Consider the following 13,639-nt stretch of genomic DNA (forward strand, 5'->3'; position numbering starts at 1 on the left):
AGACGGAATATTGCTTGCGTCGTATCATCGGAAAAAACTACGAGTATCAGATAGTCTCATAAGGTGTATGTGGAGTTTCCTTGCGGATCTTAATTATCGGCAACAGCTCGCCTGATGATATGGGCTGCTTCCTAACTTAGTACTATTATCCAGCTAAATCAAGCTCTGACTCGTCCCTCTGGCATTCACACTAGTTTGTAAACAAATGAAGAAGTCTCGGTCGTTATCGATTGTTGGTCAATAGTACAAAAAAAAAAAAAAAAAAAAAAAAAAAAAAAAACACAGGCAAGTAATTGAGCTGCCCCCCTCACAATTATAACAGAGCGCTCCTCAAAAGGGAGAGGATGGAGATGTGACGAAATCCTAGATAAATCATACCATTTTATAAATAAATATCTGCTTGCAATTAAGCACTCATCTTGTCCGGTTGAGCCCGTGAATGCCCCTAATATGTGACAAGACAACAGTACCATGCCACACCCCAAAGACCAATGAAACATACTTGAAGTACTAGCTATGCTCGGTGTAGGGGTTGGGGTGTAGTATTTTTTCATCGTGAAAAAATACTCGGGCCGTCAGAAGATTCCCAGCTGTTTAACGTTGGCGCTACTCCATTTAGTCACACAGGCACGAACAGGGTATATGTGAATTTTCCGACTAGTCAACCAAGGTCGTACTTTTGTCGGTTAACCTTCTTTAAATATAGTACATTCTAAATATTAATAAGTTAATCCTGCTTTGCGTTATCTATTTAGATCACTTTCATTCACAGAATTTGTTTGCACTTCACCTCCAAAGCTGACAGGCATCACACACGCAGTAATGGATCTATCCCATATACAACACCTAGCCTTGCCTGGCTCCCCTGGACTTAGAGTTGACCTGCAACGCAAGAATACATATTTAGCACCAGCTCGTAAGTTGGACAAACCATGATTATGGTGGCTATTGACACGTTCCAGTAATCTGCGGCGCTCCTTTCGACGAGAGAGAGCATTCGCAACCTACATCACACAACATCCAGCTTGCTCAGAATACCAACCAAATTGCACCATACTTAAATGACCACGAGAGCCTTCGACGATACCTGAGGGAAACCATCCATTTGCTTTCAACCCCAACTCGAAAGACTTTCGCAGCGTGGGCAATCCATGTCCTTGAGCCATGGAAACGACAAACGTTTCCTTACTCTGGACGTAGCGAGAGGACGCCGACTTGGTGGCCTAGCACGCTCCCTCACGTTCCGCCATATCGCCTCGATGCGGGAGGTAAATCTAGTCATTCCCTTAGATTTGTCCTATACTCCAGTACTGCAAATATTAGTATAAAGTACTAATTTTTGAATAGCTGTATCCACGCTTCTGGTTCATATCTTCTCTGATATGCATCGATGTACACTGATACAGAAGCATTCGAAAACATGGGGCAACATTCCAGATAATTATGCTCAAATAGTGGAAGAGATATACAGAGCCGTAAGTGCACATCATAGCTCACGGGATGGTAGGAAAGCATAACACCACCGCTGCGGCTTGTCACTAACAGATGTGGGCAGTTCCTGATACTTTCTCTATCTGTAGCGATGCATCCGTTTCTATCGCAGCTGAAACGCACAGACACCAGACTGCCGCGCCAGAGATCCCAGAACGATCGCGTACAATGAGTGAAGAAAAAGAAACAAACCTGAATTTATATAACCAATCATATACGGATTTCAGCAAAATTGCACAAGAAAGACGAAACCACTACATGTTTTACGCATGCGATGGCGGGAGATTTAGACACTATCTAATGGCTAGACTAAATCATCTCCAGCCTTGCACTTGTCTAGCATTAGCAAAAGGGGTTATTAGCTATCTCCAGCCTTCTTTGAAAGGTTTTCGGCACAATGAGGGACGGCCAACTTGGTGGCCTCCTGAAGTTCCATACAGAAGCCCATACCATTTGAAAAAGGACTGTAGGTTAAGTATCACGGATACCCGTACTTCTTCTGTTGAAATGCACTAACACGATGCAGATCGAATACAGATTCTGGTCCACGTATTCATGCGACGGTCCCTATGGCTAAATAACCAAATCCAAGACATGTTTATGTATATGAGGCAGGTCGACACGTTGAATGAGTGCCTGGAAGTACTTGTGGACCTTTGTGAGATCACTACTCTATATCATGAGCTTTCAGCCGGTAAGTAATGTGTGAGAAAATCTCGCTTGATCCCCATTGTATTCATTAGATGGTAGAAAAATCTACTCAGCCATCGTCACACTCGTCTCTTACTTGGACATTCATTCTAGAGGAAGATAACGCCGAGAAGATATCAGACGCTACAATCAAGTCCCACGAGAAGACAAACGGTATGTACAGTCACAAAACTTTCAAAATGCTGCGACAGCTGATGAATAAAGACTACTTATCAAACACATTGGATCGTTTGGGCAAAAATGGTTGTTACATTCTCGCAAAAGAGCTTATTAGACACATTGAACCAGCGAAAACGAGGCGGTTCCCATACAAAAGTGGGGAGGCAGCAAGACCAGACTGGTGGCCCAGCAAGATCCCTCATACCCCGCTTCATACCTTATCAAAGAATGGTAAAAGACACCATATGCTAGGCTCTTATATGGAAGAGATAGTCTGACGTTCGATAGGCCTGATTGACCTCCTTGTCGGTATCTTCGTGCAACAGAGACTTTGGCCAACTATATTGGATCGACTAGAGAACGTGATGTCGATCAGCAAAGGAAAGTTCGCAGAGCAGAACAAATTAGGAATCTTTGATGAATTTCAGGATCTTCTTATACAATATCATCGAGAAGCAGCTGGTGAATGGAATCTAAGTCTTCTTGAGATGACCTGATGATCTAACTTGTCACAGTCGTCCCCATTCCTCTCTACCCAGCCCAGGCTTGCGCTAGTATTTCTGGAACCGTGTTTCCGGTTCATAATGCCTACGATCTCCCACCATCCACCTGGAACACAGAGTCGTACATGGATACCGGAGGACCTTGTGATAATTGTATCCTAATAAATCCAGAAATTCAAGGCCAGCCGATCAACATGTTCGAGCGATTTTCGATTGAGTACAGACAATACGATCTCCGTGGAAGCGAAATGTAGGATGCCCCACCTGTGGGACAGATTATACTGTCACTAACCAAACGATAAGATGCACAGGCTTTATTCCGGCGCTGTGTATTGAGAACAACTGGCTGCGAGCCGAGTCTGGACCATTACACCCAATATTAGAGGAACCATGTCTCATTCACCGAATACATCAAGACCCAGTGATTGACCATGTACAGTTACTCACATTGCCATCATGTTATTTGTAAGTCTTAAGAACATGTGGTCTTCTTCAAGCCGAGAAATACTTAAAATTATAGGGCATATTCGTTGAGATCTCCCGAACCTGGAGACACTTTGTCGCTTTACTGGGAACGTGCTCAAGGCCTGATTGAATGCGTCGGAAGCCAGCTCTTGCCACAAGAAAATAACGAAAGGTTCATTTGTACAATGGAAGCTAACCAGCAAGCCATAAATCCATCTGGTCTTCATCCCGAGCTAGTGCACGACACAGAACAGGCCAATATCGGAGGCCTTGCTGATGTCGGGATTGTCAGGGCAAACCATTCTGTGGCGCTCGGTGAAAAGTTTTAGTAAAAATAGTGATGCGCCCTATATGTTCCCAATTGAGCTAATGGCGCAAGAGAAGGAGAATGCTACTTTATTTCTTATTATTAACTAAAGCGGCCTGAGGCCACCAGTCTCAGGCTAGCAATGTCCATCACATGTAAAAAACACCAACTCTTTCGCGAAACAAATTTTTGAAATTCTGCCACTACCCCACGCCGGAAACGGCCCAAAATTTGCCTAGTTTCTCGTCGAACGAGAGCTATCTCCTGATACCAGCATCGACCTGGTAGGAGATGGCGCCGATCCAGTCGCTGCCCCAGCCCCTGCGGGCGCAGCCGACGCGTCCGGCGACACGGCAAGACTCCTTCAGAAACGCGTCCTAGACCTCAACCGCGAGGCGGCGAGCTTGCTGGAGCAGCACAGCTCGGGCACCTCGAAGCGTATGATCGAGTTCATCTAGAAGACCTGGGCGGTGACCGAGGCGCTCTCCTACTACCCCGTGGGGGACGCCTGGAAGGTCCAGATGGACAAGATCCAGCGGACGATCAACGACATCCGAACGGACACCAACGAGCTCACGGCCAGGACGGAGGACCCCCTGCGGACGTTCGCCAGAGCCGCGCGGGGGGCCCCTTCGCCCTGCTACTATCAGTCAAACCACAACTCCGCAAGCAGCGCCCCGGCGTGTCCGGCCGATCTCGACCGCGACCGCGCCCTCACCGTGAAGGTGGGTGATCCCGCCATGGCCCGGGACCTGCGCCGGCTCACGAACGAGGACCTAGTCAAGCGCGCTGAGAAACACCGCCGGCTGGCGGCTATCACGGCCGTCCGACCGACCCTGGCCTCTATCCAGTTCGTCGCGGCGAAAATTCTGCGGTCAGGTGACCCGCGGCTCTTCCTCCGCAACGCCAAGGAAGTGGAGATCGCGCGGACACACCGGGACACCTAGATCAAGGGATTCGGCACCGCCGCACGGGTCGCCCTCCCCTCGTGGGGGGTGGTGGTCGCCGCCGACATGCCCTGCCAGGTCCTGGGCCCGTTGACCGAGGAAGCGGACTGCAAGCGGATCGCGCAAGAACTCGTGGCCAACAACTGTCACGCGTGGGGTGAGTCCTGCAAGATCACGTACGTGGGCTGGCTCGTTCGCCCCTCCCCGGGTAAGAAACGGTCCTCGATTGTTATTGAATTTACCACGCCGTACCACGCGAACCGCGCCGTCAAGGCCGGGACCATCTGGGACTTCCAGGTCTCGGAGACCGTCCTGTACGACCGGGCGTCTCGCATTGTTCGCTGCAACAACTGCCACCGATACGGCCACATAGGAAATATCTGTCCGAACAAAACCGTCTGTGGCGCGTGCGCCGGCAAGCACTTGACCACCGCTTGCCGCGACCGTGACACCCCCAGGCTTGTACCGAAATGCGCCAACTGCGGTGGCGATTACATGGCCTGGCACAAGAAGTGAGGTATATATCCAGGAGTGGGAGAAGGCTCAGGGGCGCGCACTGCACCGGCCGCGCTTCCACCATACACCTGCCTACCTGCAGGACACGGACGTGGGTAGCGCTACGGGGTCAGCCGCACACCATATAGGCTCCAGCAGCGGGGAGCCAACGGAGACAGGAAGTGAGGACGCTGGGGGATCGTCCGAGGGTGCCAGAGACGCGCCGGACGACTCCGCCATGGAGGGACTGAGGTTCACCGGGAACACCCCTCCGCAGGGCGAACTATCTATTAACACCCTATCGACCTTGACCAGTATACCGACTATACCTCCCACTTTATCAACCACCGACGTCAGCCAAGATGCGCCATCCTCCGGCACCAAGGGGACTAGACGCAGCGCTAGACTTGTCCAGCAAATCGAGCGTGCCCAGGCACGCAACCCGGGATATATTTTCACCGGGACTCCAACTCAGATACCCCCAATCCAGATCGCTGAGCCCGAGGAAACGCCGCCGTGTAAGGGACTCCTCCGGCCCCGACACCGTCGCTGTAACCCGCGGCCGCACTCGATCTGACGCCACACGGAACACTGCCTCATCCCCTAATCATGAATAAACAGCTACAGATATTACAATATAACGTGAACCGATCCAGGGACACCGTGATGGCCCAGTTTCTCCGTGACCCCGAGGTGCTCAGAGCCGACATCATCGCTATTCAGGAGCCCTAGAAACACTTACTCTGACACGACACACCACCCGACATACGGGAGCCACCAGCTCCTCTACCTAACTGCCGATAACACCGGCAACAAAAGAGCCCGTGTAGCCCTTTATATTTCAAGAAAGATTAACCCTAGAACATGGAAATACACGGTACACTCCGCGGACTACCAAGAGCTCGAGCTACATCTACACAGCAGGAAGCTGCGGATTTTCACTATATATAATCCCGGGCCGTGGGACACGGACCGCACTGACATAGTAGATTTACTTGACCGCGTGGTGCCCTGCCGAGGGGATCACATCATCCTCGGCGATTTCAACCTCCACCACCCGGTATGGTCCGAACGGGACGCCCGCGACGACCCAACCTCAGCCGGCGAGACTACTACGACGAACGATGACACCGACGATACCAGCCGTGACCGACAGACCCGTACGGACCGAAGAGCCCCTGCGCTGCTGGAATTTACCGACTCCAGGCTACTGGATCTGTGGCTCAAGCCAGGCATGATAACCCGAGATCAGAACAACTATCGGTCTACGATTAACCTCGTCTTCGGAGTACAGAGCCTCGCAGATCAATTTATTGCCTGCAAAGTGGCTTCCATAGTCCACACGGACTCCGACCACCTACTAATCCGTATAATTTTTGACCTCGCGCCCCAGGCGTGCCAACCACCGAAACGAAGCCAGTGAAAGGCCATGGACGCAGCTAGGCTGCGCCAGTTTGTGGCCGACAACCTCAATATATATTCTCACTGGGACACACTGGGGACGAGCCCCTCGGCGACGGCGATTGGCGCGGCCGCGGACTTTCTTATGGAGATAGTCCAACGCGCGATCCAACACGCAGTCCCGTGGGCCCGTCCCAGTGCGTGGGCCAATCCAGACTTTACACCGGAATACAAGCGTGCGGTCAAGATAACCAGGAAGCTCCACAGGATCTATATCCGTCACCACCTACCCTCGGACTGGACCGCCTACGTCAAGCCCCGCAATCGAAAAGGTCGAATTATCAACCGGTCTCTACGACGGGGCTTTCGCCGCTGGGTCTCGGAGGCGATCAATTAGGGCCCGCAACCGGGGGAGCCGGGCCGCGAACATGATTCCAACTTTAAATGGACATCGCGGGCCGGCTGATACCACAGAGGCCAAAGCAGATGTCCTACACGAGTCGTTCTTCCCAGAGCCACCCCCAGCCGACCTGACCGACATCGAGGGGCGTTCCCAACCACCGCAGATCGACTTTCCGGAGATTACCGAAGCAGAGGTGGCCAAGGCCATTCGACGGGCACCGCCAGACAAGGCACCCGGGCCGGACGCGGTCCCGAATAAGGTCTGGCATAAGCTGCTGAACGTCCTGGTCTTTCTCAACCGGGTCACGGCCTTGTTCAACGCGAGTCTCAAAGTAGGGCACAATCCAGACACTTCCAGACCTCCACACGGTAGCCCTGCGTAAGGGCGGCCCGCGAGACTACCGCAAACCCAAATCCTACCGACCAGTTGCCCTACTTAATACTCTGGGTAAGACTCTTGAATCGGTTATCGCCGCTCGCATGGCCTGGACTCTGGAGGAACACCGATTACTTCCGCGAACCCATCTCGGAGGCAGAAAGGGGATATCAACAGACCACGCCATCCAGCTGATCCTCGAATATATATATCAAGCATGGGGTCGAGGTAAGAAGGTAAGTATGGTCCTACTTGACATATCCGGTGCCTTTGACAACGTGTCCCACGCCCGGCTACTTTTCAACCTCCACCAGCTCAGGCTGGGCCACTTCGCGGGCTGGTTACAGTCCTTTCTAACAGGCAGGGCAGGACAACCAGGATCTCGCTTGCAGGGGAGCTCAGCGCGGAGTTCCCTACCCCGACAGGCATCCAGCAGGGCTCGCCGCTGTCTCCGATTCTGTACCTAATCTACAACACTCCGCTGATCCAAGATCTCCATGTACGGCGACCCCAAGGCGGCTCAACAACGGCCTTCGGCTGGATCGACGATGCGTGCACCCTGTCCGTGTCGGATACCTACACGGAGAATATTGAGACGCTGAACACAGCTCTACCCAGAGCAGGCTGCTGGGCTAGTCGACACGCATCTAAGTTCGCACCAGATAAATTTAAGCTCATCCATTTTACCAACCCGCGGAAGCCGGACACGCCGCCCCAATCCCCGGGCCTTCCACCAGGCCACCCGGACCAGATATGGGAAGTGCCGCTGCCGCCAGCTGGCCACGACCAGATGGAAATCACCTTCGCAGACACGACTATTAGACCGACGGAGACAGCCAAATACCTAGGCGTGTGGCTGGACAAGACTCTGTCTTTTACCACGCACCGCACCAAGGCCCTGGCCAAAGCGCACAGCACGCTGACGGCTCTCAAGGGAATCGCAGGATCTACATGGGGCGCTCCTTTGCGTGCCATGCACCGGATCTACCAGGCGGCAGTGGTTCCCCAGCTGTTCTACGCGGCCGCGGCCTGCTATAGCCCCAGAGGCGGCCAGGTTATGGCCTCGCCGAACCAAGGAATGCTGGCGGAATTCGCCCAGATTCAGAAGCAGGCGGCGCTACTAATTAGTGGGGCCCTCCGAGGCACGGCCGCAGCAGCCCTAAACGTGGAATTATATATATTACCAGTACAACTCCAGTTACAACAGATCATCGAAGAAACGGCGGTCAGAATCCGGACAGGACCGGAACTGGCCTTTCCAGTATCAGTACTCAAGTCGCGCACAGCGCAGGAGCGCCGGCGCAGCGGCTGGACACCAATAGAGGCACTGAGTTAAAAAGGGGGCCCGCTGTGGCCGCTGGGTAAGAAGAAGTGGGAGACCCGCGAGCCATATATTTTGGCTCCGTGGGAGACGCCTGTCGTGGTTGTGATTGACAGCCACGAAGCCGTAATAGAATACTATAGGCAGTACTGCGCCAGGCGAGAGGGGATTGCAGTCTACACAGATAGGAGCGGCCTAAATAGCTAAATTGGAGCCAGCACCGTCTGCCTCTCGCAGAGCTGGATACAGAACGGTACGCTGGGGACGGAAGCAGAATCGACGGTCTACGCAGGGAGCTGACTGGAATCCAGACAGCCCTACACACGCTGCGGAAAGAGAACAGACCAGCCGCGATTTTTATAGACAGCCAAGCCGCGATCCAGGCAGTCCAAAACCCGCGGAGACCGTCCGGCCAATATATATTAGACCAGATCTACTATATCGTACGGCGATATAAGATGCAAGACCGGGTCCAGATCCACTGGATTCCGGCACATGTCGGCGTGCCAGGGAATGAGGCAGCCGATAAAGCCGCACGAGAAGGCACGCAGCGAACTGGTGAAGCTGCCTGTCTAGCTGCGGCAGCTAAACGACAGATACGACACCGTATCAAAGACAGATAGACACGGGAGTGGAAAACGGAGAGGTCAGGCCGCATAACTTATAGATTAGTAGAGACTCTAAATAAGAAGATACTGGATCTCTACGGGAACCTATCAAAACCGTACGTAGCAATCATTATTTAGATACATACCTAGAGAAATAGATTATAGCACTTTCTAAAATCAACGCGGTAGACTCGGACCAGTGCCACTGTACGCTGGGATCCCAGACGTCGAGGCATATTCTGCTACAATGCCCATTATACGCTGAACTCAGGGGTATAATACTCAGCAAATTGGACCCGGAGGTCCGAGGAAGGATGGATTACAACGGGATCATGTCCCATCCGCAGGCGATTCGCTACGTCGCTGAATTCATGCACCAGACAGGATTGCTTAGCCAATTTCGAGCGGTTGAACAAACTGGTCAGCTAATCTCAGGCAGATAAGCAAGCTGGTCACTACTAAAGACAGACAGATGTGGAAGACGATGAGTATACAGTCACCCCAGGGAGGACCGGTCAGTCCTTCTATATACACGCCAGCATTCACATACTAGGAGTACTAGGAGGGACCAGGAACAATGGATGGGGGAGGTAGAAAAAGCCAGCTGCCAGGGGGGTGGCGGGCAGGTTTAGTTGTGTTCAAAAGTTTTTCGATTTTAGACTATCTTCTGTGGGATATATAGCGCTTACGGTTAGATTCTAGGCTCCCGCGCACCTGCATAGCTAGACGTTAAGTAGTTAGGCTCTGCCAGGTTAATAGAATCTTAATTGATTGATTGATTGATTGTCCATCACATGATTTATAAAACACATAAATTATAATCTAGCTCTCTAAGACTCGGCTAAAGTTTCTGGGTGACCGGAATCATTAGAGAGATATTATATAAGAAAAATTTGTGTTTCCAATAGCATGACGAGTACAAATACCCCACCCACCTGGCCCAAGGATTCTGATAAACTGTTCCACGTTTAAGGGTTCCTCGGTATGTCCTTCGTCCCTCTTGGCGAGGTCCCATGTTTCCCTGGGAGGACACTATGATTTATAGGGTTCCACCACGAGGACAACACTGGCCCTTCAGCGGAGAGATAACCCCTGAATGCGAACGTCGGACCTATGTATAAATAGAGAGTTCGACCATGTTCTCTCGTATTCACCCAGCAATCTCAGAAAGCGATCTAACACTTCTCTCGCTCCGAAAATGAAAAACATTGCCGATCAATCGCCCAAGGGCGACAAAGAAGCACGTATAAAACAGTGGCTGGAACTGGCAGGGTTAAGTGAACTTGATGCACGGCAAAAAAACCCTTGACGCTGACAATAAACATTCATTAACTAATACGTTCCAAATATAGGGCCAGAAATTATCTAGCGCCCAGTCCCAGGAGTTCGCTATTCTTCTTTACAACCTGTGCACTTTGAACCAAGTGGTGATTGATGCCGCCCCTCAAATGGCCCATATGCTCCGACAATTAGATTTCAGTCCAGCTGTGGCTGATTGGATAGAGAGTGGGCCCCGAGGCGAACTTATACCGCAGGACAAAATACCTATGCCTCTACATGCGATCCCCAACAATCAACGTACGCCTTTGTCGACGGCTCAAATGCAGATGCTTAACCGCTTTCTTGATCTATTCGTCGTGGACCGAGTTTCCAGTGGGAATGTTCCCTGTGCGGGGGTGGCGGGTGCGGAGAAACAGAAGATACAAGAGGCACAAGAATAAAGCCCATGCGGTGGAGAGCCGTTTGTATGCGTTGAGAGGACACTGGTTTCTGACCATAGGTATAAGTTCTCCATACAAAATCTATGTAATTAATATAGAAACTGAAAGTGATCAATCATTGCCATGATAGTTTCAAAATGTCCTATGCGCCGTCTGCAAGGAAGGAATAGTTGGTAATGGGAATACTATTATTGAGGAAATAGATTGCCTGCGATGGAATCTCCATCTCAGCTTACCCAAAGAGAAATCAGTTAGTGGCTTGCCTAGCAGATATGACAGAAAGTCCGCCGCGAACCTCAATCCTTAAGTTGGATGCACTGTAACCACTGTCGTTATGGTACTAGTGGGCCGGTCATATTGAGCCTCGGTGAACGATATGTAAGCATAATCAGTATGAATTATGCTGGAATATTGTGCCTGCCAGCTTCCTGGGTTCAAGGCGAAGTGGCTTGGAGGGAAACAGTTAAACCAATTTTCATACTTATAGCCTAGGAACCACATAGGCTCTGTAGAATTGACAGTGTATAGGATATTAGTGTGAGCTCCACCTCCAAATATTGTACTAGGTTCGCAGATCGCTTCAAGTGTGGTATTGCATAGAAAAAAAGAGCCATTAGTAGAGAAAAATAATATCGAATCACCGACGGAAGCGTTCATCGACGGCGGATGAAAGTCTGTAACCTCATCTGGGGTCACTGTGACTGTCCAGGTACTACCAGCCGTTGGTGAACGGGTTGGTGTAGAGCCGTGAAGAAAAGAGCTTTTCATTTGTGTACCATACCACAACGGTGATGTATACGATGAGATATCTCTCCTAGAACTCGGGTTTGTTGTCTTAATTGGAGACTGCCTGCCCTTCTCCGACGTAGTCGGGGTCGGCTGGTTATGCCAAGGTGTAGTCCAAGTCGCGGGTAGCTGAGGTCTGGGAGTGACCTGGCGGGCAGTTGATAACCGACTAGGAGTAGGATTCCGTGAATTAGAACTATGTGGATCAATTCTAGAAGTCCTGTTCCAGCAATTACTGGAGCAGTGTAAAGACAACGTGGAAGCTGGCAGTGAGGTGCTTCTCTGTGTCTCTAGTGGAGGAACTGAATACGGTATAATAGCAGTTGAAGTGTGTTTTCCCGGCATAATGCCTGGCATTTGGAAGGGGGGAGAATTAGAAGACACCGTCAAGCTTATGCACGGCCTTGAACTAACGGCCTCCTGGGGGCTAATAATTTCAATATCCATGCAGGAAGTAGAGACCTTCTCCCGATTAGCCCTGCTTATCACTCAGGGGCATATAGTACTGACCAGCCATCGCTGACTCACTGGTTCTGTTGTATTCCACAACCAGTATATTGTATATAGACTGCCAACCTGCAAGCTATCAGGTAGTTTGAACATAGGAGGAAAGCTGATACCATAGTATCCACAGTGAGGATAGGAAACTAGGACTGCGTCTTGTTAGCAATGGTATCGATGAATGGTAGTCTGCATGCCCTACAGTCACCTCCATCTCCGCCCTGGAAACCTAAAATCTCTAGGAACGTCCTTGTATCTGGATATTTTGGTTCTTGTGTACCGTACCAACTCATGACACCTTTGTCCGTGTCTTTGCACTGTGTTGGATTGCCTCTCGAATATCGTGGCTTGATTATCGACCCTGGAAAAGCTCTCAAGCGCGGCCATCCTTCTGCTTGAGATGGGTACAGCTGATTAATGGGGCAAAACGTGGTTGAAAGAGAGGAATCCACAGGCCAAGCTCCGCTTAATCTGTAGTAGTCTGTACCTGTCGGGGTATTAGAAGGCACTATATGTCCCAATGGCATTTTCGGAACTTACTAAAGTTGCGAACATAGCCTTGATGGAACTCATTGTAATTCGCGCCAATAGCCTCGACCCCCTCGATCTATGTACCACCATTAGAATCTCTAACCTCAATACTGTAGGCATATTGACTTCAGCACCCCTACCAAAGCCCAACCAAGGCGGACACAACTCAAAAGGTAGAAGATACTGTAGAGAAAGACTCGCATCACGGAAGTAGGCGAGAAATTACCTGGACAGCAGTTAGCAATGAAAACACAAAATTATATATGATTTGCTTCGTAAGTCAGACCACCCAGAATATTTTGTGACCTGTTCCAGCTCCCTTTACACCAGCCCGCGACCCCGTTTGGTTCCGCGATTTAGTGCAGAGCACATTTATATAGTAAAAAACAGATTTCTCTGTTTTGAGAGATGCTAGCACAGTGTTAATGAACATTAATGAACGCTCTAGTGATCACAAAAACAGACGCCAACGCCCCCGTTCGACTGCTATGGATGTCCAACAAACTCTACCAAAAGCTTCATCCAAAAAGGTTCTTTGGCCTCCTCAAAAGATTCATGAAAATTAGTGAAGTGGAGATATCTATTATCGAGGTCCATGAGAATAGCAATCCAGATGAGATAAGGATGTTTGTCACGAGCTGGGGAAGAGATATAGAACGGATTTAGGTGTAAGTCTGGCTCGAATACCAGGTTGACAACTACTAAGTAATTATTTATCTAAAGGTATCAAGATATCCACAAGGGTGTACTGGCCTATTTTTGATTTGGTTGCGAGCCCATAGCCACTTCAACCAGGGCAACCTTGATGCTCAAGTTGAGTTTATAGATATATATAAAGCTACTATCACTACATAGGAGACACCGACAGTAAAATAGGGGTTCTATCATTGTCAAGTACGCGCGTTTAAACAGGC

At 50.3% G+C, this 13,639-nt stretch overlaps 2 protein-coding genes across 2 annotated transcripts; both read left to right on the forward strand.

The window, feature by feature from the left end:
- Positions 1–4,157: 4,157 nt before the first annotated feature.
- On the forward strand, positions 4,158–4,583 carry BDV38DRAFT_286474 (uncharacterized protein; the record flags this gene model as incomplete). Its single annotated transcript, XM_032060680.1, has 1 exon — positions 4,158–4,583. The coding sequence occupies one exon, from the start codon at positions 4,158–4,160 to the stop codon at positions 4,581–4,583; it is 426 nt and encodes a 141-aa protein (XP_031909920.1).
- On the forward strand, positions 4,339–5,208 carry BDV38DRAFT_179963 (zinc knuckle domain protein). Its single transcript, XM_032052061.1, has one exon. It carries the CDS (start codon positions 4,650–4,652, stop codon positions 5,097–5,099), a length of 450 nt encoding a protein of 149 aa, XP_031909921.1. The 5' UTR covers positions 4,339–4,649; the 3' UTR covers positions 5,100–5,208.
- Positions 5,209–13,639: the final 8,431 nt, after the last annotated feature.

This window comes from Aspergillus pseudotamarii (assembly GCF_009193445.1).
Source record: "Aspergillus pseudotamarii strain CBS 117625 unplaced genomic scaffold BDV38scaffold_61, whole genome shotgun sequence".
Classification (NCBI taxonomy): Eukaryota; Fungi; Ascomycota; class Eurotiomycetes; order Eurotiales; family Aspergillaceae; genus Aspergillus; species Aspergillus pseudotamarii.